Below are 27,417 nucleotides of genomic sequence, written 5' to 3'. Positions count from 1 at the left end.
TTTCTGCTGTGGATTATGTTACGTAAAATAAAATTCAAATACTAGGTAAGTTTTTTTAAAGTATTTGTTGTGCAGAGTCATTATCACAGGTAGGCAGTATCTTCCAGTTGTCGTTCACAGTGCTATCAACTTGGCAGAGGGCCTTTTAAACCGAAAACAAAGGCTCCTTGTTACTTCGAAAATTTGCCCGAGATGATAGAACAGAAGAACTATGGAAAAGCCCAATCCAATTAACGCACACGTTTCTCTATCATGGACTTTGAAATTAATGTATGATAGTGTATTAGTTTGAATTATATAAAATTGTTGATTTTGACCTACAAATGGCAATTTCATATTGTTCAGTCTAATATATAAAGTCACTAGTACTGTACCTGACACATGGCAGACACACAACATATGACAGCTATGCTGACTACAGTAGGAATACTTAGTAAAACTTTCCTTGCTTTGGAAAATCTTCCATCTTGAAGAAGCTTCTAAACTACCTTTTGTTTTGACGTAGGCCTAATAAAGTACCAAGCTCCAGACCGTAAATGTATTTGAGGGGGAGAAAAAACAGCTAATTTTAATTCTTTTCAGTACTGTACAAAAGTGCCACATTTGAACAACCTTTGTCTGGGGAGAAATTGCTAGGTTTTATTTTTCTTGTTTTCCTCTCCCAAGGCAAGACTGGGAAATTACTTATTTCATTAAATGACAGCATATGCTTTGTCTCAGTATGAAAAAATGTATGTTTAATCCTTTTTTTTTTTTTTTTTTTAATATAAGTGGTGACACACAGAGCAAGGTGATAGAATGTACGAGTTTAAGGAGGTCAGGTTCAGATGTTCACTGTGTTTTTTTATGCTGCTTAGTCAACATAGAAGGAAAGGATCAGATTTTTGAACTGAAAATGAACCTAGAAAATTTCTAGTTCTCTAATCACCCCATTTAAAATCATCCCCTTCTTTAGTACATCTTGTCCCCTTCTCTGCTTTATTTTTCTCCGTGGTATTTATTACCATTTAACATATATATATTTCCCCCACCCCACCTAGAAAAGTGTTTGACACATAGTCGGTGCTCAATAAATATCTGTTGACTTTAAGAATTAATCTCGAATAGTCTGGTGGCGCAGTGGTTAAGCACTTGGCTGCTAACTGAAAGGTTGGCGGTTCGAACCCACCTGTTTCCATAAAGATCACAGCCTTGGAAACCCTATAGGGCAGTTCTCCCCTATTTTATAGATTCTGTACGGGTTGGAATCAACTTGATGGCAACAGGTTTCGGTTTGGTTAATCTCCTCTTAAAATAGGACAGGAAAATGAGGCCTGAGGAAGTGAAGCAGCTTGCCTAGATCATTTGACAGAAACAGAAGTTTTGGTTTGTCTCCTTACAAGGAATAACATTAAGATGTTTTTGTTGCAAATTAGAAACTTTTACTATTACCTCTTTTTCTTCAGTTCCTTTCCAAATTGTCCCAAGGCCTTCATCCCCCAACCCAAGTGTTTTCAATGTAAAAGAATTAATTTTAATTTTAGCCTAAGTAAAAATACAGTCAGAAGGTATATTTGATACTGAAAGAAATCAGATTACATGTAGTAATTAACTCTGTTAAAAGAAATTTGGTTCATACTCGATGACTTTCAAAGATTTGGCATCTCACGTAGTATCAATGGCCAGTATTATTTTTTTGACATTTAATTATATTTCTTACAGAATTTCTGCCATTGTCATCTTGAATTTTTACCTGTACATTTTGGAGTTTGTCAAATGCTTTTGATCTATCTATGGAGATAATGGTGTATTTTTTCTTCTGTCATTATGGTGAAATACACTGATTGATTTTTGAAAGTTAATCCAACCTTGCACTCTGGGGAAAACCTCACTTGGTTATGATGAATTATTCTTATGTGTATTGCTGGATTCAATTTGCTTTTAAAAAATTTTAAAGGATTTTTGCATCTACATTCATGAGGAATATTGGTCTGTAGTTTTCTTGTAATCTCTTTGTCTGGTTTTGCTGTCTGGGTAACCTGGACCCAGCTAGTGAGTTTGAAAGTGTTTCCTCCTATCTTCTGTGAGAATTTGTAGAATTTTTTTTTTTTTTTTTTTTTAATGTTTGGTAGAATTCACCAGTGAAATCATCTGGGCCTGGAGTGTTCTTTGTGGGAAAGATTTGAACTAGGAATTCAGTTTCTTTAATAGTTATAGAGTTATTCAAGTTACCTACTTCTTAAGTGAGCCTTGGTAGCACGTGTCTTTCAAGGAATCTGTGCATCTCATTTAAGTGGTCGGTCTTTAGTTTTAGCTGTTCCAGTGGTTATAAGGCCACTATAAGGTTACTATGAGTCGAAATTGATTTGAGGGCGACAGGTTTGAGTTTGTTTTTTTCACATGGGTGTATAGTGGCATCTCCTTTGCATCTAAGTTGTGTTTCTCTGATGACTGATGCTGTTGAGCATTTTTTCTATCTTAATTGGCTGTTCATGTAACTCTCAAGAAGTGTCAGTTCAGATCTTTTTGCCTGTTTGGTTATATATAAATTTTTAATTTTAGATTTACAGAAAACTTGCAAAGATAGCTCCCATGTGTTTTTTTTTTCATTCAGCTTCCTCTAATGTTAACATTTTTCATAACTAGTACAATTTGTCCAAGCTAAGAAATTACCATTGATGCCCTATAGTTAACTACACGTTTTATTCAGATTTCGCCAGTTTTTCTTTAAATGAACCTTTTATTTTAGAACAGTATTATATTTATAGAATTATTGCAGAGATAATACAGAATTCCCATGTGTAAGCTCGACATCCAGTTTTCCCCATTATTAACATCTTACATTGCTGTCAGGTGCTGTCAGTATGCTTCTGAGTCTTAGAGACTCAGTGTACAACAGAACGGAGCACTGCCCAGTCCTGCACCATCCTCATTTGTTGCTTTGCTTGAGCCCATTGTTGCAGCCATTGTGGCAGTCCATCTTGTTTATAGTAGTCTGGTAAAATTAGTTGGTTAGTGTTCTTTTTTCTACTCCATCTTGACCAGCAGCAGAAGTCTCCTGGATCTTTTTTTTTTTTTTTAATAAATTACTTATTTAAATGAAATTCATACAACATAAAATGAACGATTTTAAAGTAAACAATTTTTTTTTAGTACATTCACAATGTGATGCAACCACCACTTCTCTCTGGTTTTGGAATGTTTCCATCACTCCAGAGCGAAACCCCTTACCTCACGCATTAAGCAGTTTCTCCCCTTCTCCCCTTCTCCCCTTCTCTGGCAACCACCAATCTGGTTCCTGTCTCTGTGGTTTTATCTAGTCTGGATGTTTCATATAAATGACTCATGTAATATGTATTCTTTTGTGTCTGGCTTCTTTCCCTTAGTATGATACTTTGGAGGTTCACCCTCATTGTGGAATGTATTAGTACTTTATCCTGTTTATGGCTGAGTAGCATTCCACTGTGTGTATATACCACATTCTGTTTATCCACTCATCCATTGACGGACATTGGAGTTATTTCTCCCTTTTAGCTATTGTGAGTAGTGCTGCTGTGAGCGTTTACGTATATATACTTGTTTGAGACCTTTACGGTTCTTTTGGATATATACCTAGGAGTGGAATTGCTGGGTCATAGGGTAATTCTGGGGGCATGGTGGTTAAGAGCTCAGTTGTTAACCAAAAGGTCAGCATTTTGAATCCACCAGCCACTCCTTGGCAACCCTATGGGGCAGTTCTACTCTGTCCTATAAGGTGGCTATGAGTTGGAATTGACTCAACGGCAACAGCATCAGGTAACGGGTACGGTAATTCTGTGTTTACCTTTTTTTTTTTTTTAACTTGATTTCATCCTACTGAGAGGAATGATTTTAAGTGTTACCTGTTTTTTTTGTTGTTGTTGCTATCCAAGAGTCATATGCACCCCTATCCCCAGTACACTTCCTGGTTTTCTGATAGCCATGTGCCTTAGGAGAGCCATGGGAGGTGATAGGGGAATAAAGCCTAATTCATCTAAATGAATCACGATAATTCCATTCTTGCTAGTGAATGATTCTGTAACAGTCATATGATACAATTCTAGCAAAAGTGACATGAAGGGAGTTTCTTGGGGACTTCTGGGAAAGAGTTTCCTCACTTTTAAAACGAGATGTCCTGGAGAAAAACAGTTTATCTTTCTGTCTTTGGAGTTTGTACTGATGCTAGAAGGTACTGCAGCCATTTAAAACAATGAGTGTCAAGACTGACAACAAGTGTCAACACACTGAGGAAGACAGAACAAAAAGGTGGAATAATATGGATTCTTGGTGACATTATTGAGCTACTGAGTTTCCAGTCTTGGAACATTTTACCTCAGGACTTCCACGTTTGTGAGATAATAAATATCTTTATTCTTTGAGCCATTTTCTTCTAACAGATTTGTTATTTGCAGTTGAAAATATTCCATGTGATGCAATAGCCCAAGTTCTTTGCTCAGTATCTTCCAAAGGCACTATTTTTTCCAGAGAAAAAGAACCTATTAAAAAAAAAAAAATCAAGTACAAATTGAATGGAACAATCAACAATAATTTTACAGTCTTACTCATTGGCTCAATATAATAATTCTACTTGTCCTTATTATTATTTGTTTTTAACTTCCTTTTTACCTCGCCCCAGCCCCTGGTAACCACGAATCATCTTTTGTCTTGGTGAATTTGTCTATTCTAGATATCGCATAAAGGTGGAATCATGCAATATTTGACGTTTTGTTTTGGCTTATTTCACTTAGCATATGTTTTAATGTTCATCTGTGTTGTTGCATGTATCAGATTTTCATTTCTCCTTATAGCTCAATACTCCATTGTGTGTATATACCACATTTTGTTTAGCCATTCGTCTGTTCCTGGGCACTTGGATTGTCTTTACATTTTGGCTATTGTGAATTTTGCTGCAGTGAGCGTTGATGGTGTACATGTGTGTGTTTGAGTCGCTGCTCTCAATTTTTGTGGATATATACCTAGGAGTTAAATTGCCGGGTCATATGGTAATTATATGTTTAACTATTTTAGGGACTGCCAAACTGTTTTCCACAGCAGCTGCACCATTTTACATTTCCACAAGCAACGTACAAATGTTCTAATTTTTCTGCATCCTTGGCAACTCTTGGTTATTTTCTTTCTTTTTTTTTTTTTTGTTAATAACAGCTGTCCTAGTGGGTATGAAATGGTATCTCTTTGTGGTTTTGATTTTTATTTCTCTAATGGCTAATGGTGTTGAACATCTTTTCATGTGCTTACTGGCCATTGTGTATCAACTGGCGAAATAACTGTTCAAGTCTTTGCCCATTTTTTAATTGGTTGGTTAGTGTTTTTATTGCGGAGTTTTAATTTTTGTGTGTCTGTGTGAATTCAGCTTCTTTTAAGCTAATACCTAGCTTAATAAAAGGCAGCTAGATTCTCACATCTATTTCTGTAGTCTATTGCAATTTCACCGTCTTAGTTATCCCCCCAAAAAAAAAAATTTTTTTTTTTTTTTTAGTTATCTAATGCTGCTGTAATAAAAATACTATAAGTGGATGGCTTTAACAAACAGAAATTTATTTTCTCACAGTTTAGGAGGCTAGAAGTCTGAATTCAGAGCACCGGCTCCTGGGGAAGACAGTTTCTCTCTCTCAGCTCTGGAGGAAGGTCTTTGTCTCTTTGAGCCTCTGCTCCTGGAAGATCTTCATGTGGCTTGGCATCTGTCTTCCCCTATCTCTGTTTCTCTCCCTTGATTGTTTAATCTCTTTTATTTCTAAAAAGAGATTGGCTCAAGATACACCCTAATCCTGCCTCGTTAACATAATAAAAATAACCTACTCCTCATTGTCATAACCTACCCTACATTGAAATAAGCACAGCCAGAATGCTCCTCAGAATCCAGAATGGCGAGACTTTGTCTCACATACTGTGGACTTGTTACCAGGAAGGACCAGTATCTGGAAAAGGACAACATGCTTGGTAAAGTGGAGGGTCAGCGAAAAAGAGGAAAACCCTCAAGAGGAGGTGGATTGACACAGTGGCCGCAGTGATGGGCTCAAGTGTAGCAATGATTGTGAGGACGGCGTAGGACTGGGCAGTGTTTCGTTCTGTTGTACATAGGATCACTATGAGTCGGAAACAACAACATCAACAATCCTGCCTTATTAACATAACAAACAACCCATTCACAAATGGGTTTATAACCACAGGCCAAAAAAACCAAAAACCAAACCCAGTGCCATTGAGTTGATTCCGACTCATAGCGACCCTATAGAGGTTAGGATTTACAGCATATATTTTGAGGGAACACAATTCAGTCTATAACAGTCACAAATCTTATATGTTCTGGAAAACTCTACTGTGCACTTGAGAGAAAACTAGAATGAAAAAGTAAAATAACAGCTTAATATCATTATGAAAATAGTTTCGATCTCACAGGCTCTGAAAAAAATGTCAGGACTATGCTTTGAGAACTTTTTAGCTCTGGTGTGATCTATGAGAAGAAAATTATTTCCTTTAATATGCCAATTACAAATTAGCCTGTCATTCTGAAAAAATCTTTAACAATGCCCAAGACTTTCTTTATAAAGACCCATAAATGGAAATGTATGCTTGCAAATAGATGACTGTATCTATGATAATTAGATCAGATACAGTTTTGTATATAAACACTAAAATCTAATCAAAAGCCATCCATTGGTGGTACATATGTGACATTAACTACACTTGGAGTAGGCAGATAGAGTACAGAAACCCATTAGGATATACTTATGGAAAATTAAGATCTTAGATCACTTGTCTTTGATGTATTAGAAAAGAAGCAGAACCAGATCCTACTTGCAGAGTTTGTTTACTGTACTCATGAGAAATTAGAGCCAACAATCCTGGTTTTCAGTGACTTGATATGTTTCTGTACATGGGCCAGTTTCCGCATATGGACCATAACACAAACACACTATACACATGCCTTCCTGTATTAGCTTAGTATTTAGATCAACTTGTAACCTTACTTCTTTGAATCTAGAAAACATACTCCAGTTTGAGAGTATACCACGGAATAGAGCAGATTATCACCTAGCCAGACACGGAGCAGGTTAACCCTGCTGTTGTTGTATACCGTTGAATCAGTTCTGACTCATAGTGACCCGATAGCCAGGCATAGTCCTGTGTTTCCTGAAGCGTTGCTTTCCTTTTTTCTCTGCCCAGGTAGAATTCAGTTTACTTTTTCGTGAAAAAATTCAAGTTAAGGAAATCCAACACCAGGTACTTTGAGGCAAAAGATTGCTTCCTAAGAATTTACATATTTTTTTTCCCCTTCAATGACGTTAGAACCTAGGCTTCCTGCTCACACAATAGGATTGTTAAATAAATCCAAAGTGTTTCTTGGTTCCTCTTTCTTTCGTGATAAGCAATCTCATTTTTGTCCTTTGTTTTTGTAGTTGGTTGACAGGACAAAATGGCTTTTGCCTTCAGTCGGCCCAAGCTTAGAGAAAGCAGGGACTGTAAGTGTATAGTAGGCCCTCCATAGGTGTTTGCGTTATTGAAAAAAAATTGCTTAGGAACATTTTTTTGAAAAGGCACATTTCATAGACTTTTCTGCTTCTTTTCTTGGCTTGAATGCCTTTAGTGAATGATCATGCCATCTGTTTACAATCAGAATTTCAGGGATGAGGAAGAAAGCAATTTGGGTGAGACATCATTGCTGTAAAGTACATTCTACACAATTGCCAAAAACCATTTTCCATGCCTATTGCTTCGAAAGCCATAGCATTACTCATCTCACTGATTTCCCGTGCTTCCTCATTGTCTGTGAATCAAGTAGAGATGCTGGCTTTTTCCTTTTAAAACTTTCCAGCAGCTTATCCCAGGGCTTGCTAACCTATCTAATTTATTTAATTAACAGATTTTCCATTGCAGGTTTAATTTGCTATTACATACCTTAGGTGGGGAAACCCTGGTGATGTAGTGGTTAAGTGCTACGGCTGCTAACCAAAGGGTCGGCAGTTCAAATCTGCCAGGCGCCTCTCGGAAACTCTATGGGGCAGTTGTACTGCGTCCTATAGGGTCACTATGAGTTGGAATCGACTCGACAGCACTGGGTTTGGTTTGGTTTTGGTTACCTTAGGTGGTTGTTGTTAGCTGCCATTGAGTTGGCCCCAGACTAATGACAACCTCGTGTGTTACAGATTAGAACTGCTCCATAGGGCTTTATTGGCTATAATCTTTATGGAATTAGATCACCAGCCCTGTTCTTCCATGGAGCTGCTGGGAAGGTTCGAACCTCCAATCTTTAGGTCAGCAGCTGATAGCAAATCAGTTGTGCCACCTAGGCTCCTTTATACTAGATACAGCCAAACTGAAGTTTGGTTAAGATTTACATCATAGGAAATCATGAAAAGTATTAATAAAGACCAGGAGAGAAGAGCATATAGATTCATAGTGCAATAATTGTGTGTATATGCACTTGTGTGTAAGCACATATACACCCTCTCCACACTTATTGTCACGGTTAGGTTCCAAAGATCAGGTTGTTGTGCAAAAATCAATATTGTGTGAAAATGTAGAATGACCACATCAGATCACAAAATCGAGGATGCCTGTATCATTACACAACTGCCAAATTACATCGTTACATAACTGCCAAATTAAATCATTACATAACTGCCAAACCACTGAGAATCATGGCCCAGCCAAGTTGACACTTAACCTTAACCATTACAGCCAGCCTTACTCTTACCTTGCACATCGGTATTTGTTACTGTCAGATGTATGTTGTCAGTGGGCAGAACAGTTGGATAAAAAATTATCTTTAAATGAACATTAGTAAGATTGACCTGTTTTGTTGTATCATCACAATCAGCATACAGAACGGTTTCATCAGTCCCCCCAAAACACCCTCATCTTCTCTGTTGGTAGTCACAGCCTTTTCCCCCACTCCAAACCTTTGGCAGGTACCAATCTGTTTTTCATCACTACTATATTTTTGTCTTTGGGAGAGTGTCATACAAATGGAATCATCCAAGACATAACTTTCTGAGTCTGGCTTCTTCCACTCAGCATAATGAGATTTTGAGATTCATTGAAGGCATGAGAGTTTAGTTGCACTGTGTCCTCATGTCAGCACTTAAAATTATCAGTTTTTTTTTTTTAAGTAAACTTTTTATCTTGAGATCATTGTAAATGCACATGCAGTTTTAAGAAATAATTTAGTGCTCTTTACACAGTTTCCTGCAGTGGTAACATCTTGCAGAACTACAGTACAGTATCACAACCAGGATATTCACTGATACAATGAGGATACACCACATTTCCATTACCACAAGATTCCCTCACAGTGCCCTTTTATAGCCACGCTATTGAGTAGTTTGATTCCTCCAACTTTATTTTTGTTTCTCGAAATTGTTTTGGTCATTTCTAGTTCCTTTTCCTTTCCATGTAAATTGTAGAATCAGCTTGTTTATATCTACAGGAAATCTTGCTGGGGATTTTCATTGAAATTGCAATATACGGATAAATTTGGAGAAAATTTATATCTTGAGTATGTTGAGTCTTTGAGTCCATGAACATAGGATGTCTTTGATTTCTATACATCAGTGTTGTATATTTTATACAACACAAGTCCTGTACATTTTTATTTTTCCAGTATTATACCTATTTCTTTTCTCTCTTTGGGGGGGGTAGGGGGTAATTGTAAATGGCATTGTATTTTTAACCTTGGTGCCTACATGTTCATGTGGCATTGCTGGGTCATATGGTGATTCTGTGTTTAACTTTTTGAGGACTCCATTTCATTTTTGTTATTAATTATTTGTCTTATTTTATTGTTACATTAGGGAAGGGACCTGAGACATACTGTAGTATCTTTGGGGTCCTTAAAAAAATAAAACAACCCAGACTGAAGACTTACTTCTACTCTTATTCTTTGGCTATTTCTGTATTCTTTTTATTACCCTGATAGCTACTGATACTTAAATCACTTGAGAAGAGCCACAGGCTAAACCATGATATATTTTGAAAAATTATGAGTTTTATTTATTCATAGTCATTACTTTCCTAGTCACAAATTTACCTGTGATTTTATTTACTTAGAAAAAAGAAAGTGAATGCCTGCAATTAAAAATTTTGGTGCTTCGAAATGAACTGGAAAGGCAGAAGAAAGCTTTGGGACAGGAGGTGGCATTACTGCATAAGCAGCAAGATGCATTACAGGACAAAGGTGAGTAGAAACATTTAGTAGTTTTTCTTTGTTCTTTTCCATAGGCTCCAACAGTCTTCTGTGAGTTCTACTCTGTCCTATAGGGTCACTATGAGTCGGAATTGACTCAAGGGCAGTGGGTAGTGGGCGGTGGGTGTGCAAATATGATAGAATTTTCTTTCAGTTTTTAAAGTGTTACATACATACAGGAAGGTGCATAAATCCATAGGTGTACAGCTTGATGACTTTGCACAATGTGAACATACCCACGTAACCAGAATTGCCAGGACCCCAGCACCCAGAAGCCTCCTCATGCTGCCTTCTGTATCTCCAGTGAGGCTAATCATTACCCTGACTATAAGACCACAGATTGGTTTTGCCTAATTTTGCACTTTTTAGAAATAGAATTATATATTATATACTCTTTGTGTGTCTGACTTTTGTTCAACATTTTTGTAAGTTTCAGCCTTAACCTGCATGTAGTCAGTTTATTCATTCTAATTGCTGAATGGAACTCCATTGTATGAATAGGAATTTATTCACTCTTACTATTGACGGCATTTAAGTAATTTCCATTTTGGGGCTCTCATGAACATCCTAGTACATGTTTCTTAATGAGGATTTTTATGCATTTCTGTTGGATATAAATCTAAGAGTAGAACTGCATTGTCATAGAGCATGCATATGTTCACCTTTAGTAGATCGTATGAAAAAGCTTTCCAAAATGGTATTGACCATTTACCTACCTTTCAACCAGCAGTGTATCAGAGCTCTTGTTCTACCTCTTTGCCAGCATTTGATACTTCCTGCCTTTTTTATTTTATCCTTTCTAGTGGGTATGTGTTAGTATTGTGTTATGGTTTTAATTTCTATTTCTTCGAAGACTAATGAAGTTCAGTACCACTTCATTCTTTATATGTTTATTTGCAGTAGAGATACACTCTTTTGTGAAGTACCTGTTCAAGTCTTTTGCCCATTTTTTTTTTAGTTGGTTTGAGTTTTTAGGGGGTGTGGGAGCTCTTTAAGGAGCACTGATAGCACAATTAAGGAGCCCTGGTGGTGCAACGATTAAGCGTTCAGCAGCTAACCAAAAGGTCAGCAGTTCAAACCTACCAGCTCCTCCATTGGAGAGAGATGGCAGTCTGCTTCCTTAAAGATTTACAGCCTTGGAAACAAAATGGGGCAGTTCTCCTCTGTCCTGTAGGGTCACTGTGAGTTGGAATCGACTCAATGGCACCTAAAAACAACATCAGGAGCTCTTCATATAATACATATATGGATTTTTTGTTTGAAACATGCATTACAATTACATTCTGCCGCTCTGTTGCCTGCTTATTCACTCTTTAATGATATCTTTTAATTAACAGAAATTCTATTTGATTAGTCTTTTCCTTTATAGGTAATGCTTTTTGTATCCAGTTTAAGAAGTCTTTGTCTTAAACTTAACTGAAAGATGCTATTGGGTGCTTTCTTTTAAACTTCTACTGTTTTGCATTTATATCTAGAATTCATTTTTGTGTATGGTGCAAGATAAGAGTAAAGTAATTTTTTGTTAACATAGTCAGTTGACCCAGCACCTTTTATTGAAGATATCTTTTTTTTTTCTCCATTGCACTGCATTGTCAGTTTTGTCAAAAGCCAGATGACTATGTGTGTGAAAGTCTCACAGTACTGTCTGTAGCCATCCTAGTGGGTATGAAGTGGGGCCACATTGTGGTTTTGAATTGTGTTTTTCGAATAACCAGTTATCTTGAACATCTTTTCATGTGCTTGTTACAGTTGATCTTTGTATGTTAGTTTTATATCTAGGGACCTTATTAATTCTAATAATTGTTATGTTATTTTGACTTTTCAGTGTACATAATCTGTTTACCTGCAAATGATAATATTTTAATTTCTTATGTCTTTTATTTTTTTATTTATTTATTGCCATATTATACCGTGTAGACAACCAGTACAATATTGAATAGATGTGGTGACTGGATATATTTGTCTCACTTCCAGTCTGTATTTCGCCATTAAGTATGACATTTACCGTAAACTCTTTTGTGGTTCTTATTTTGTAATTTACCTTTTTTCAGGTCCTTTACCCATTTTGTCATTTTGTATGACTGTTTTTAAAATAAATTTGTAGGAGCTCTATGTGTGGGTTTTTCTTTTCAAACATCAGTTTTATTGAGTTGTACTTCACATATAATCAAATTAATCAAGTTTAAATACACAGTTTGATGAATTTAATAAATATAATCATTCATGTAGCCACTGCCACGCTCAGTGATACAGAGCATTTTCATCCCCTAAAAATTCTTTTTTGCTTTTTTGTGGTCAATCCCTTTCCCTAACCTTTAACCTCTGGCTGTTACTCATCTGCATTTTGACCTCATTTTGACTTTTTCGGAATTTCCTGTAAATGGAATCATAGGATGTGTACACTTTTATGCCTAGCTCTTTTTTACTTAACATAATGCCTTTGAGATTCATCCATGTTTTTGTGTGTGTCAGGAATTCTTTCCTTTTTATTGCTGTGTCATATTCCACTGTACGTGTGTACCACGATTTGTTTATCCATTTACCTGTTGATGGACATTCGGGCTCTTTCCAGTTTGGGATTATTATAGATAAAGCTACTGTAAACATCTCAGCGTAACCCTCTGTGTGAACATACTCTCTTGGGTAAATCACTAGGGATAGAATTGCTGGATTTATAGTATATGTTTATAAGAAACTGCCAAGCAGTTTTACATTCCCACCAGCAATACATGACAGTTCCATTTACATTCAGACATTTTTAATTTTAGTCTTTCTAGTGGGTGTGTAGTGGTTTCACAATGTGGTTTTAATTTATATTTATTTCTCTGATAACTAATGAGGTTAAGAATCTTTTTCATACTTATCTGTTATCTGTATCTCTTCTTTGGTGAAATATCTGTTTAAAACTTTTGCCTATTTTATTGTTGAGTTTGCTTTTTTGTTTACCAGCTATGTGACCCCACCCAATTACTTAGTTTCATCTCTAAACGGAAGCTCAAAATACTTATGCCCACACTTGATTGAGTTTTAATAGCTCCCAAGTTCTGCTAATGCTGCTGGTCTGTGAACCACACTTTGTGTAGCATGGATCTGTATGATGATCAGATGAGTTGTTTTTTTTCCTGTATCACACTTTGGTGGGTTCTCTATCACTTAAGATAAAGCCCTGACTCAAGATGACTTACAGAGGCCCACCTCAAACTGAATACTTCAGCCATACAGAACTTCCTTCAGTTCATTAAAAAAGCTTTGCTGTATGTCACCTACTGTCTTAGTTATCTAGTGCTGCTATAACAAAATACCACAAGTGGGTGGCTTTAACAAACAGAAGTTTATTTTCGCACAGTTTAAGAGGCTAGAAGTCTGAATTCAGGGTGCCAGCTCTGGAGGAAGGCTTTCTCTGTCCACGCTGGGGGAAGGTCCTTGGTGATCATGTGGCATGTGTCTTCCCCTCGTGTGCTTGCTTGCTTGCTTAATCTGTCCTTTTGTATATCAAAAGAGATTGACTTAAAACATACCCTACACTAATACTGCCACATCAACATAACAATGAAAACCCATTCCCAAATGGGATTATCACCACAAGTATAAAGGGTTAGGATTTACAGCACGTTTTGGGGGGATGCAGTTCAATCTATAACACCTAAATTCAGGCCTCTGTTGCTTTCTCCAGAAAACTGTCATTGACTCCCTTCCCCTTCTCCTTTCACCCCTAACTCCCAGGTTAGGTGTCCTGCTGTGTTTCCATAGCACCCTTGTGTTTTTTCCATTATAGCATTGTCATCCTTACTTTGGCTCTTCCTCTAGACTGTAATGTCATTGAGGATCGGGACTGCCCAAGTACTGCATGAAATACTCATATGCTTTGTGCTTGGTATTGTGCCTGGAACGTAGTAAACACCCAATAAACACCCAATAAGTGAATGATAATACTCATGGTTATCAATCTAATGTCATGGGACTCATTGCTAAAGAAAGAAGACTTCTCCAGCTTCTAGTTCAGCATTCATTTGGAAATACCGCAGAAGAAAATACGGTGATACCTGCAATAGCTGGAACACCACCGAACTGCCTTCTTTTTCCAGGTCATAGAAGTTTTCCACCTTTGACAGGGCACAGTCTTATCACTTTTCTATTGCTCATTTTAGTGGAAAATACTTGAGTTTTCCTTCTCTGTCCGGTTTCCTCCTTACACAGGTTCTGGCTTTCGCAGGTGTCACTGTATTGTTTGGCAGTGATTGTTAAAAGCTCTCTGCATTCCATTACAACTTGCCTATTTGACAGTTATAAATGAGGATCTGATTGAATAATGTCATTTAAAATCATGAGACATTGTGAATAAAGTCCGTTTTTAGTCTTTGTCAGAATAGTTCCAAATAAATTGTTGTTGTGTACATACACCCAAGACTTGCTTCAAGAGGCTTCATTTTCTGTGAAAAGAAGCATTTTTTATGGTGTCTTTGCAGTACCAGCAACTTTTGCTATACATGTTCAAATTGCCTACTAACTGTAGCATGTATTTCTGTATATCTTACCTTTTTTCAAGATCACCAATTTTCAACCGAAATCACTATAGGACGTTAGGGGCTTTTGCCTTTTTCTTCTGTCGTTTTTTAAAAGTTATATTTTATTGAGTTTTTGGTGAAAATTTACACAGCAAGTTGAGTTCCCGTTTGACAGTTTCTGTACAAATCGTTCAGTGACATCAGTAACATTTATCACAGTGTGTCAGCATTCTCTTTAATTGTGTTCTGTTTGTTCCATTTCCAGTACTCTAGTTTCCCTGCCCCCTTATCTCTTCGTCTTTGCTTTTGAGGAATTGTTAACCTTTTGGTCTGATACTGATGGTTTTTAAGGTAATATCCTTTATTTTGTGTGCTACTCTGCTGTTTCCCTTAAAGGTGATCTCAGGGGACAGGCTCAGTTCTAGGTTTAAAGAGTGTCTAAGGGCGATAATCTCAGGAAGTCTTCTACTCTTCACTGTTCCAGTTTGGCTTTTTTTTTTTTAAGGATTTGAGTTCTGCTCTATGTTTTTCTCCCATTCTACTCAGGACCGTGTATTGTGAACCCTGTCAGAACGGTCCGTGGTGGTAGCCAGGCACCATCTAGTTTTTCTGGTCTCAGGGTTGATGAGATTGTGGTTCACGTAGACTTATTTCTTCTCTGAGCTCTCGGTTACCTTCTTACTGTTTTCCCCCTGGTGAGTAGAGACAGTAGTTATGTCTTAGGTGGCTGCCTGTAAGCTTTTAAGACCCCAGGCACCACTCACTTCACTAGGATGCAGATCATGAGTTTTGTTAGCTTCTGCCTTTTTCTAATAAGAGGACCAATAATAACTACAATGTTTCAAGTATGCTGCTTGTCACTATATATAAACCCATTGCCGTTGAGTTGATTCTGACTTATAGCAACTCTGTAGGACAGAGTAGACTGCCCCATAGAGTTTTCAGGGAGCGGCTGGTGGATTTGAACTGCTGTCCTTTTGGTTAGCATCCTTAACCATTGCACCACCAGGGCTCCATATCACTGTATATAAGTGATATTATTTAATTGTTACAGTAACATTATTATTTACATTTTACTGTTGAGGAAACTCTGGGTCAGGGTCAGAGAGGTTAGCTAGCTTACTTAAGTTGACACAGCTAATGAGAAGTGAAGCTGGAACGTAAAATCTTTTCATTGATCCCAAAACTCTTAATTATTGCATTAGACTATCTTTTCACAAGTAGTATGAGGTATGAAGCCTATGAAATATATATTAGTCGAGCAAATGTTGCAAAGCCCCGAGATGTCATCTAGTCTGTCACTAGCCTATAAGCAGGGGATTTCTATCCCATTTAAGAGACTGAGGTGAATAATAATTGCTAATACTTATAAAATGCTTGCTAGTGTCAGGCAATGTCACGTGCATCCTATTCTTTATCTTAATTATCTATTCTTCTTTTCTTATTAATACCCCTATGAATTAAAGATACTATTATTGTCCCCCAATTCACAGATGAGGGAACTAAGTCTCAGAGAGGTTAAGTGACTTTCCCAAAGCCATGGCAAGTTATGGCAGAATCTGGATTCACGCATACTACTGCCTAACTGTGCTGTAAAGATTATAAGATTTGTTGGCATTTGTTCCACTATTTTAATTCTTTTAGTCAAGTAAGTTGGGCATTCTTTTGTCTCCATTTTATCACACTTAGAGAAAAGATACTTAAGTTGAAAGTGCATTTACCAGGATGGGTCAGAATAGTGATTTCTAACGCTGACTTTGTAATTCAGGAACCCTCCTCTCACTTTTATTTGTTTTTGAGGTGAGAATTATTTACATTTCACTTGGAATCAGAAGGTTAGGAGCTAATGCTGACACTGCAGTCTCTGAACTAAGCAGGAGAGTGCTGTTGTTGGCTGTGTTCTTCTGCCCATTGGGACTCTCCGTGGACTGTGGTGATCAGCACTGGGGGGTGGGAAAGAGTGTATGGAGACAGATTGCTGATTTTATTTACTAGTAAATCCTGGTCTGCTTGTTGGGGATTCCCATTCTCTGTAGTGATTGTTCTAGGTAACCAAAATCATACTTATTCTTATCTATTCAAAGTAACATTTTGTGTTGAACATCGTTCTTGTACATTTACGTAGATGTACTGTTTAACGAACCTGGAGCCACGTTAAGGTATTTCAGCACTTGAGTCACTGATATTGCTAAAATGAAGGGGAAAATGTATTTTTCACTTCCATTTGCAGCTGTGATTCAGTCTGTTTGCTAGCCAGTAGTAAAGTGATTTCCTAAGGTGATTTCCTAGAGGATTCTTACATATTATGACTTCTCTTTGGCACTTAGTGCCTTTTTAGGCACTTGATTCTAAGTCCAAGTGCTCAGTTAGGATATAAAGTCAGTACTACTCTGTCTTATCAGGTCGCTATGAGTGGGAATCGACTCAACGGCACTGGGTTTGTTTTTTTTTTTTACTACATGGTATGTAATCTTGACTTTGTTACTGATTCTTCTAAATGACCATAAAGGAATTACTTAGCTTCTGCATCTTTTTACACATCTGCGTTTAGGATAGCTGCTCACAATAGTGCCACAGGGATTAATGTGTGTAAATGTTTGGAAGAAACCAAGTGCTTATTTTATATTTTAGTTTATAAAAATTCATTGTGGCAGAATAATTTATTGGAAAGAGGCAAAAAGATAACTTCTACCCTTGCTGCTGACTTGCTGAGTGGCCACATAACTCCAAGGAGTCTAATTACCCCATACTCCTAAGTCTTTCTTTCCTGTACCTCAAAGGCAGTGGTTCTGAACTTGTGGTCTGCAGCAACTTCCAGCTGGGTCATAAGATGATCTTCTCCGTATTAATGTTTATTAATGTATATGTTTACATTTCTGGAAGGTATTAGTAGTTTAACTTCTTACGACATTTAATAAAAAACAGATTTCCCCTCATTAGTGTCACATGCTGAGTAACCTATTAACATTTAATTATATGTCCTTTTACAGAGTCTTTTGCCCTAACTCAACCCCTAATATTTGAGAAGCAATACTCTATCAAAATTAGTTTGCCGGAAATTTGATTTAGGAAATGGTATGAAACATTGGTCTTAGGGAAATGTGTTTAATAGACTTTGGGTTTCTTATAAGCAGATGCTAATAAAACCTAAAAAGAACTTTTCAGTGGAACCTGGAGAGTGGTATTAACTTTATAAAAGCAGAGTGCCGTAGTCTTTATAGGGAGGAGGTACTTTTTAATGCTGTGCATTTCTCAATAGTATGTAGTATTTTACTATTAGAAAATACTTGTACAAAGATGATCATATTTGATCCTTAAAGCATCCCTGAAAGCTAAATAGGGTAGATATTGTCATCTTCATTTTATATATGAGGTACTGGGGAGGTAAATGTCTTGGCTGGGAACACACAGACTGTTACGAGCAAGTTGACATATGGACCCAGACCTTTTGACTCCACGTTGCATACTTTTCTCACTATTCCACACTACCTAAAACCTTGTGAAGTACACTCTAATGAATTATTTCATTTGAAACCTGCATAAATCCTATGAAGCAGATACCTTTTGTTGAAGCCCTATAACATGCTAGAGTTTTGAAAGTAGCATAGGTAGGATTTGAACCCAAATCTTACTGATTCCTAAGCCCATGGGCTTTCCAGTGTAGTGTACTGCCTTTGATAGGATCTGCTTGTTGTATTTAAGCACTAAAATTAGGTCTGACCTTAGCAGTTAAGCCAGTCATGTAGAGGTATGAAAGGTATCAATTGCTTTCCATTGCTTGTTATAGAAGCCTATCAGCTTTTTTAGGGAAGGAGAGGGAAAAAAAAAAAGAAAAGAAATCTTCTCTTGGCACAAAATTCTGAGAGGAATTTAGCATGCAGTTTCTTATGTGCAAGATATTAAATATCGTAACTAAATCTAGTCAATTGTAATTTTGTAAAAGTTGCATCAAGAAATATCTATTAACCCTTGAGCAGGGCAGCATCATAAATCATAATACAGAAAAGGCTTTTCTGCAGGGAGGGACGCTAAAGTAGTCCAAGTATATTGCTTTTTGGTCATCTGTCTTGATGTAGAAAACCCGGAAGAGTGACAATTTATTGGTTTTAAGTGAAATTTTGACAGGAGTTGGCCATTGGCCAATCTGAGACCAAACTCTCTGGTGAGAGAGTCCTTAAAGAGCCTGTGTTTTGTTTTGTTGATAGAAACATGGTCCATATTCTTAAGCTATTAGATTTACAGGAACCAACATTGATATTTGGTTATAAAAATTAAAGTACCTGACTTGCATTCTTGCTGAACAGAGCAGCTATCTTACTTAACTGAGTGGAATGTTGGTATATGCGTGGACAGGGCCAAATTTCTCAGAAAGGAATTTTGGAAAATGGTATACCAACCACATTTAGCTTTCCCTCTTCCCCAAGAGTCTATTGATATAACAGTAAAGACGCATGTATACAGAATAAATCCTTGTCTATACTGAAAGCAAAAGAGGGTGTCACTGAAATAGCAAAGATTTTGACACAGTTCTCAAAGACAGAAATTAGATAGTACTGTATTGACTCAACGGCACTGGGTGGGGTGGGTATATTGATGAATGGGCCCTTGTGGCCCAGCGGCTAAGCGTTTGGCTGCTAACCAAAAGGTCAGCAGTTCGAATCCACCAGCCGTTCCTTGGAAACTCTATAGGGCAGTTCTACTCTATCCTGTAGGGTCGCTATGAGTTGGAATCAACCAGACGGCAACAGGTTTGGTTTTGGTTTGTATCAATGAATAAACTAGGATATAGAAAAATTGCTTGAAATTGCAATACATAGAGATCAGGAACTTATTGTGGAGCAGTAATCAGGGTAGCTGGACCTAGTGGCCCATTCTCTTCCCTGTCCGTATCATAAGTAACTCCTTTGATATATGCTCCAGCTGGTCTCTAGACATAATGGTTTCTGACCTGGTTAGGTCTCATTGTATGAGTGTTTGGCATGGTAGAAAGGTGGAGCAGAATCTGAAGTAAATGTGGACTTCCACAACTGACCCTGAGGGAAAACATGAAAGGCAGCTCTATTTAGAGGTGAAATGCCCTAAAATAACACAATATCAAAGTAAAGTTCTCCTTATTTTATAGTTGTGGTGGTTTAAATTAAAGGTACTGATTTCTCCCAACGTATATACCCTGATAGAAAGCTTAATTGTTATTAGGACCTGCCCACTTACACTGAGCTGACACCAGCTTCCCATTCTGGATGAGGACTTTTATGTAAATAAATCTTTATAACTTCAAAGGAAAACTGCACCAGTTGCTTATACTAATCAATCTAATCACTTATTCATGAATTTGAAGGGAGAGCCAAGGGTCATCAGATGTTTGAAGAAAACAGCATAAAAGAGACTGATTTACACACGCAGAAAAGCAGATGCAAAAGAAACACAAAATACAAAGAGTAGAGACAAGTTTTAAAAAGAGTAAAATTAATATCCTCAGACTTAACTTAAATGTTCTCTGCCTAGGGTGTAGAAAGCTGGAAAAAGCTTCACTTCCACCCTATTAACAAGAAGAAGCTGGATAATCTACAAAATCATAACTTTTCTGGAATTCATCAGACAGCTAAAATTGCAGGGCATCTAAGTAGCCTGATACCTAAGGTAGGACAAGCATCTCCAGGGAAAGACAGGATGTGAGGACTGAATCACCAGTGGCAGAGCCTGGGAAGGAGTTGAGGCTTCCATATACGAAGGTAAAATAATTCAGCTAAAAATTTTAATAAATTGCTAATGGCCAAGTGTGGGCTAGCGTGAAGGTACAACAGCTATAAGGGGAGTTCACACTTGGCTTGCAGTTTCTTCTGCATGGACCGCCGTTGAGTATTCCAAGAAAGACTGGAGTAGGGCAGGAAATCATAGAAAGCCTATGTTGGTGGTATAACTCTAGAGGAGGGAAGTGGCTGCTGCATCAAAAGAGGCATAACCATAAAATAATCCTTCTTCCCTAAGAACAAAAGCCTAATCCTCTGGAGAAAGAGCTGCAAATTCTGCCATCCTCAGGGCACAGGTGAAGACCCATTGTGTCTGGAGGAGGAGAAAAGGAAAACCAGACCAAACATTACTCTTGGGGATGAGGCAGGAAACTATGTTGGACGTGGACTATTAGAGATCTGTGGGGAAGAGGCAGGACCACTGAGAAAGCCTTACCCTGATAACCTTTCCCCCGATCCAAACCAAGCATGCCTAAGTCTAAGGCTGATGAGAACAAAAGGGGAACTCCCTGCCCCCACCACCAGGCTACCAAGCGCAGAGTAACAAGCCACAGTAATTTACCACTTGGGGAGAGCATGGTGAGATCCTTACAGATTCACAGGCAATATCTGAATCTGAGGATAGAACAGGAACATTGAGAAAAAGCCTCTGGCAAACCATCCTCACTTCAAACACAAGGAAAAGTTAGAGGAATTTGAAGACTCTAGTGTACTGGGTTTTTTTGGGTTAGTGTACTGAACATAACAATGGCTGCCTCAAAATCCAAACCCAGCTCAATTCCTGATTGGATTGACTCAACCTCCGGAACAACAGCCTAGTAGAAGAAGGGTATGCCCTTTCTGGGCATAAACACTATTCACCTCACTTTCTACTGTGCTGCACAAGATGTTTGGCATTTGTCATGGATTGAATTGTGTCCCCAAAAAATATGGGTCAACTTGGCTAGGCCATGATTCCCAGTATTGTGTGATTGTCTGTCATTTTGTTATCAGATGCAGTTTTCCTATGTGTTGTAAATCCTACCTCTATGATGTTAATGAGGAGGAATTACAGGCAGTTAAGTTAATGAGGCAGGACTTAATCTACAAGATTAGGTTGTGTCTTAAACTAATCTCTTTTGAGATATAAAAGAGAGAGGCAAGCAGAGAGACATGGGGACCTCATATTATCAAGAAAGCAGTGCCAGGAGAAGGGCATGTCCTTTGGACCTGGGGTCTCTGTACTGAGAAGCTCCTAGTCCAGGGGAAAATTGATGACAAAGACCTTCCTTCAGAATAAACGGAGAAAGAAAGCCTTCCCCTGGACCTGAGGCCCTGAATTTAGACTCCTTGCCTGCCAGACTGTGAGAGAATAAACTCCTGTTTGTTGAACCCATCCACTTGTGGTATTTCTGTTTTAGGAGTGCAAGATAACCAAGACAGCATTCGATCAAAATTTTTGAGACAAACATACAAAACACCCATCACCAGCAGCACCACCACTACCACCAACAAGAAGAAAACACTGTCAAGCGAACACACGAACAGAAAGACTCAGATGATCCAGATGTTGGAACTGTCAGAGATGTAATATAAAATAACTATGATTAATATAATATGGAGCCCTGGTGGTGCAGTGGTTAAGAGCTTGGCTGCTAACCAAAAGGTCGGCAGTTCGAATCCACCAGCTGCTCCTTGGAAACCCTATGGGGCAGTTCTACTCTGTCCTATAGGGTCGCTATGGGTCGGAATTGACTTGGCGGCAATGAGTTTGGTTTGGTTTTTGGTTAATGATTAATATGCTAAAATGGCTCTTGTGGGAAGGTGGGTAAGTGGATGGACAGAAGGAGAATTTCAGTAGAGAGGAGGAAACTAAGAAAAAATATGGACATACTATAAATAAAAAAAACAGTAACAGAGATGAAGAATGCCTTTGACAGATTCATCAGTAAATTTGACCTGGCCAAAGAAAAAATCAGTGAACTTGAAGATAGGTCAATAGAAATTACTCAAACTGAAGCACAAAGAGAAAAAAAGAGGTTTTTTTCGGGGGGAGAGGGGAGGGTGGACAGAGTATCTGCGAGGTATGGGACAATATTAAATGGTCTAACACATGTAATTGAAATCCTAGAAGGATAAGAGAATGAGAATGAGGCAGAGGAAATATATGAAGAGATATAGGCCTAGAATTTTCCAAAAATAATGAGAGACATTTAACCACAAATCTGAGAAACTTAGAGAACCTCAGCAGGATAAATTTACAACACAGAGAGAGAGAGAGAGACCAAGCCCTAGTCATCATATCAAACTGCTTAAAAGAAGAAATGAAGAGAAAATCTTAAAGACAGCCATAGGAAAAAAAGACATATTACATACAGAAAAACAAAGATGAGATTTGCAGCATACTTCTCAACAGAAACCATGCAAACCAAAAGACAATGAAGTGACATTTTTAAAACAATGGAAGAAAAAGTTCCAACCCAACAAAAATATCTTCCAAAAATGAAGGTGAAGTACTTTTGCAGGCATCAAAAAGTAAGAGGATTCATTATCACCAGATCTGCATTACAAGAAATGTTAAAGTTTTTCAGGAAGAAGGAACATGATGCTAGACTGTGACAGTTAATTTTACGTGTCAGCGTGGCTAGGCTGTGGTTCCCAGCTGTTTAGCCAAACACTGATTGCTGTCATGGAGTACTTAATGTGATTAAATCAGTTGGCCTTGGGCAGACCAGATTCCCTTCCATAATGTACTCTAATGTAATGTAATCACTTTCCATAATGTAATCCAGCATCATTTAATTAGTTATTTAGTTGAGGTCATACCAGTGCAGAGTAGACCCTAAACTTAACCACTTCTTAGTTATTAAAAAACCAGAATAAATACACACAATGGGAAAGACAGGTGTCATGTGAGGATCATCTGCAAGCCAAGGAACCAACGTGCTACTGGCAAAGAAGCAGTCGACATGGTCAAGACCCTAATTTGGACTTTTAGCCTCCAGAACTCTGAGAAAATTAATTTCTGTTCTTTAAAGCAACCCACTTGTGGTATTTGTGTTACAGCATCACTGAGTAACTAAGACACAGACAGAAACTTGGATCTTGTACAAATAGAGATCTCCAGAAACAGTTAAAACAAGGTAAATATGGAGGCATTTTTCTTATCTTGAATAGCCCTGAAAGATAATTGAATCTCTAAACCAAAAATAGCAATGTTTGTGGATTTATAGCATGCATAAAAGTAAAATATACGAAAGCAATAGCAGAGAATAATTGGGAGTGTACTATTTTAAGGTTTTTACATTACACATAAAATGGTGTAATATTATTTGAAGGTAGTCTGTAAACTCCGGGGCAACCACTAAAAATTCTAGAGGTATAAATAAGTCAGTAGTGAATAAAAAAATCAAGTTCTTAAAAAAAAAAAGAAAAGCCCTCAATTCAAGAAAAGGAGGAAAAAGAGACAAAGAACAAATAGAACATATAGAAAACAGCTAGCAAGATGTTATCCATGATTAAATTAAATGTAAATGGTCTAAACAGTCCCATTAAAAAACAAAGACTTTATATTTGATTTTAAAATAAGCAAGACCCAACTAAACACTGTCTATAAGAAACTCACTTTGAATATAAAGATGTAGATAGATTAGAAAGTAAAAGGGTGGAAAAAGATATATCATGTAAACACTAATCAAAAGAAAACTGAAGTTGGTTATACATAGAACTTTCGGTTATATAGACCATATTCAGGATCATAAAACATATAAACACGAAAGAATTAAAATTGTATAACATGGTCTCTCACCAAAACAGAAATAAACTAGAAGTCACTAACAGAAAGATAACTGGAAAATTTCCTAAAGATTTGGAAATATGCAAACATGTAAATAAATTAAGAAATAACAAAAATTAGAAAATATTTTTAACTGAATTAAAATGAAAATAAACATATCAACATTTTAAGCAATGCAAGTAAAACAGTGAGTGCTTGGAGGGAAATTTATAGTGTTAAATGCTTATGTTAGGAAAGAAGAAAGGTCTCCAATCCACGATCTAAGTTTATACTGAGAAACAAGAGAAAGAAGAGCAAATTAAACCCAAATTGAATGGGAGGAAGTAAATAATAATGAGCAGAAATCAGGAAAATTGAAAATAGAAAAATGATGGAGAATAGGAAACCAAAAGGTTGTTCTTTGAAAAACTAATAAACTTGATAAGCCTAAGCTAGACTAACCAAGAAAAAAAATAAAACACAAATAACCAGCATTAAAAAAAAAAAAGATACATCACTACAGATGCTATAGAAACTAAAATGATAGTAAGGGAATACTTCGAATAACACAATGGTAGCGTGTCACAAGGACATAGGAGCCAGGCTGAAGACTTCCACTGGCCAAATCTGGGACCATTTGAGCACCAGGAGAATCAAGTACATTAATAAATTATGAATCATTGAAAAGTAAAAATGGATCTGTGATTCCATTCTGATTATAAATAGGCAGTTACTGGCGAAAGGAGGGCTGTTGCTTGTAGTAAAATGGTGAGTGCTGATTGATAAATGTGTAGAGAGTACCGGACTTGGAAAATTATTATTTTTCAACTGGTGTAGTAAAGATTGATTGAAGCAGAAGTCACCAATCAAGGCTAAATCTAGAGAGAAATGTAGATGAGAAAGCAGGATATATACTTGGTCTTAAAGATGGATATCATTGCTTCCAGATGTGGTAGATAACCTCAGAAGGACACAACACCAGCACCTAGTATTCAGACTAGTAATACATAACCGAAACAACTTCTAAAGAGATTAAGGACACTGTTGCCTCAATGTATGCCTTTATTAGTGGCTTAAATAATTTAGGTTCAGTTTTCTGAGGTATCTTCAAATATTTAGTTCTTCTCTAGCTGAGCCTAACTAACTAAAAATCCGTTTTATTCCAGAAGCCCCCTCTGTAACCACTGCGCTATATATTACCTTTCGGTTAAAAAGAAAAAAGGACTTAAATGTTTTGGGGAGATGATGCTGATGTGCCATCTAAAGCCTTGATTCTGATAAAGCCTGTGGAAAAACCTCTCAAGTAACTTTTTTCTGGGTTTGGATTTACTCTTTTACTTTTTATTTGAAAATCATTTCACACTTAGAGAAAAGTGTGTCTTAGGCTGGGTTCTCTAGAGAAGCAAAACTAATAAAACACATAAATATGTATATAGAGAGAGATTTCTATCAAGGAAACAGCTCATGTGATTGAGGGGCTGGAACATCCCAAGTCCGTGAATCAGGATAGAGGCCTCTCCCAATTCACACAGCTGCAGAAGCAGGCAGACCCCAAACTGGCAGGTTGGAGAACAGGGCTTCCACTCACAGGCTGTGAAGGTCGACAGATCCCAAGATCAGCAGGCAAGACTGGAAGGTTTCTCCTGATTCACATAACCGCAGGGGCTGGTGAACCCAAGATGGGCAGGTTGGAGAGTAGGACTCTTAATCCCAGGCTGTGAAGATGGATGAATCCCAAGATCCGCAGGTAAGCTGCTAGTTCAACTCCTAAGAACTGGAGGTCAGACAAGAGACAGCTTCTGGATCCAGAACAAGTGAAAAACCTTGGCAAGATGAACAGGAAGGAAGCAGGTACTGGAGGGCGGAGAGATGAAGGCTGAGGATGGGGTGAGCTGCCACAAGCCCTGCCCTGGCCAGTACGGCTTACCAGTTTCCATCATGGGGGTGATTATATATCAGAGTTCAACAGGGAAGTGATCACAACATTATACAACTGCCAAAACACACAGAATCATGGCCCAGACAATTTGACACACAATCTTAACCATCACAAGTTGTAAGAATAAGAATACAAAGATCATCTATATGCTTCACCCAGATTTACTTACTGTTAACATTTTGCCCTATTAGCTGGTTGTGATATTTTTTAAATTTAGTTTTCCTTTATCCTGTGTTGAATGGAGTTTGTTTTTTTTTTTTCCTTTTGGTCATACAATAATATGTTCTAAAGAGTCTTTAAAACTGGGGAGGGCACACACATTTGTATTTTGAAGCCCAGACCTATCTTGGGCCCTATTTGTAGTTTTGTTAGAACTGTTAGAGTTGAGATAGCCTAATTTATCTGGGACAAAGAATAATATTGCAAATTTCTGTAGTGGTGGAAGAATTCATGTGCTTTCTGGTGAAAGTATGTGTGGGGGGTGGGACTGTCAACCTAAGTGTATTACAAAATCATTGAGGTGAAGTTGTGGGAAGAAATTATATTGAAACTAAACAAGATAAGTAGTCTTCCTGATTAAGTTCCACTTATGGGGCAGAGCTCCCAACTTACAGAGCATACAGGTACAGTTGAGAGAGAAGGGTAGGGTGCTTAGAAGTATGTTGATTAAATTATCTCAGTTGGTGGATTTAGTGCTGAGGTCCAAACTCGGTAGTTTGGTCAATTAGTCTACCTCCTGTTCATCCTACAGGGAGGTATATAAAAGAAGAGTTTAGGGCACTTTTTCCTACTGGCTTACAATTCATGAGACTGAATTCCTTTGTTAAGATCTGGAACTTAGTATGTCAGGATCTAAACAGTTTTTGGTGCTTAAAGACTTCTGAAGTTGTAATCAAGGCTGGATTGTCAAGGACATGAAAAACTCTCATTTTCTTAGAGTCAGAAAATGTAAAAGGATTTTATAACTGCAGAAATGGAAATTCCCCAAAATTGATATAAACACAAAAATCAGTCATGTGAACACGAATACTAATTATTGTAATGCTAAAGCAAACACCAAAAGGAAATTAAATATTCTATAATGAGATTGAAGTTTGGGAAGATCAGTTAGTTTGTGTGGAATATTCACATAATTCACATCCATGGAGTTGAATTATTACATAGTAAGTATTATTTTTTTTTTTAAGTATTATAACTAAGACTATCTAGAACCATGTAAAAAGGCTTGTGACATAATATGGAAGAATTGGAATATACATTTTCTATAC

The 27,417-nt window shown here is 37.4% G+C and overlaps 1 protein-coding gene across 4 annotated transcripts in view; it reads left to right on the top strand.

Annotated features, from left to right (window-relative positions):
- UVRAG (UV radiation resistance associated) overlaps positions 1-27,417 on the top strand; it is a 295,560-nt gene that overhangs the window by 122,040 nt on the left and 146,103 nt on the right. For all 4 annotated transcript variants that reach the window (XM_049889784.1, XM_049889786.1, XM_049889787.1 and 1 more), the window contains exon 8: positions 10,066-10,192. In XM_049889784.1, coding sequence (XP_049745741.1) covers positions 10,066-10,192 — 127 coding nt within the window. The remainder of the gene's footprint in view (positions 1-10,065; positions 10,193-27,417) is intronic.

This window comes from Elephas maximus, chromosome 7, assembly GCF_024166365.1.
Source record: "Elephas maximus indicus isolate mEleMax1 chromosome 7, mEleMax1 primary haplotype, whole genome shotgun sequence".
Classification (NCBI taxonomy): domain Eukaryota; kingdom Metazoa; phylum Chordata; class Mammalia; order Proboscidea; family Elephantidae; genus Elephas; species Elephas maximus.
The sequence above is the reverse complement of the archived record's forward strand: the minus strand, read 5'-3'. Positions and strand labels throughout refer to the sequence as shown.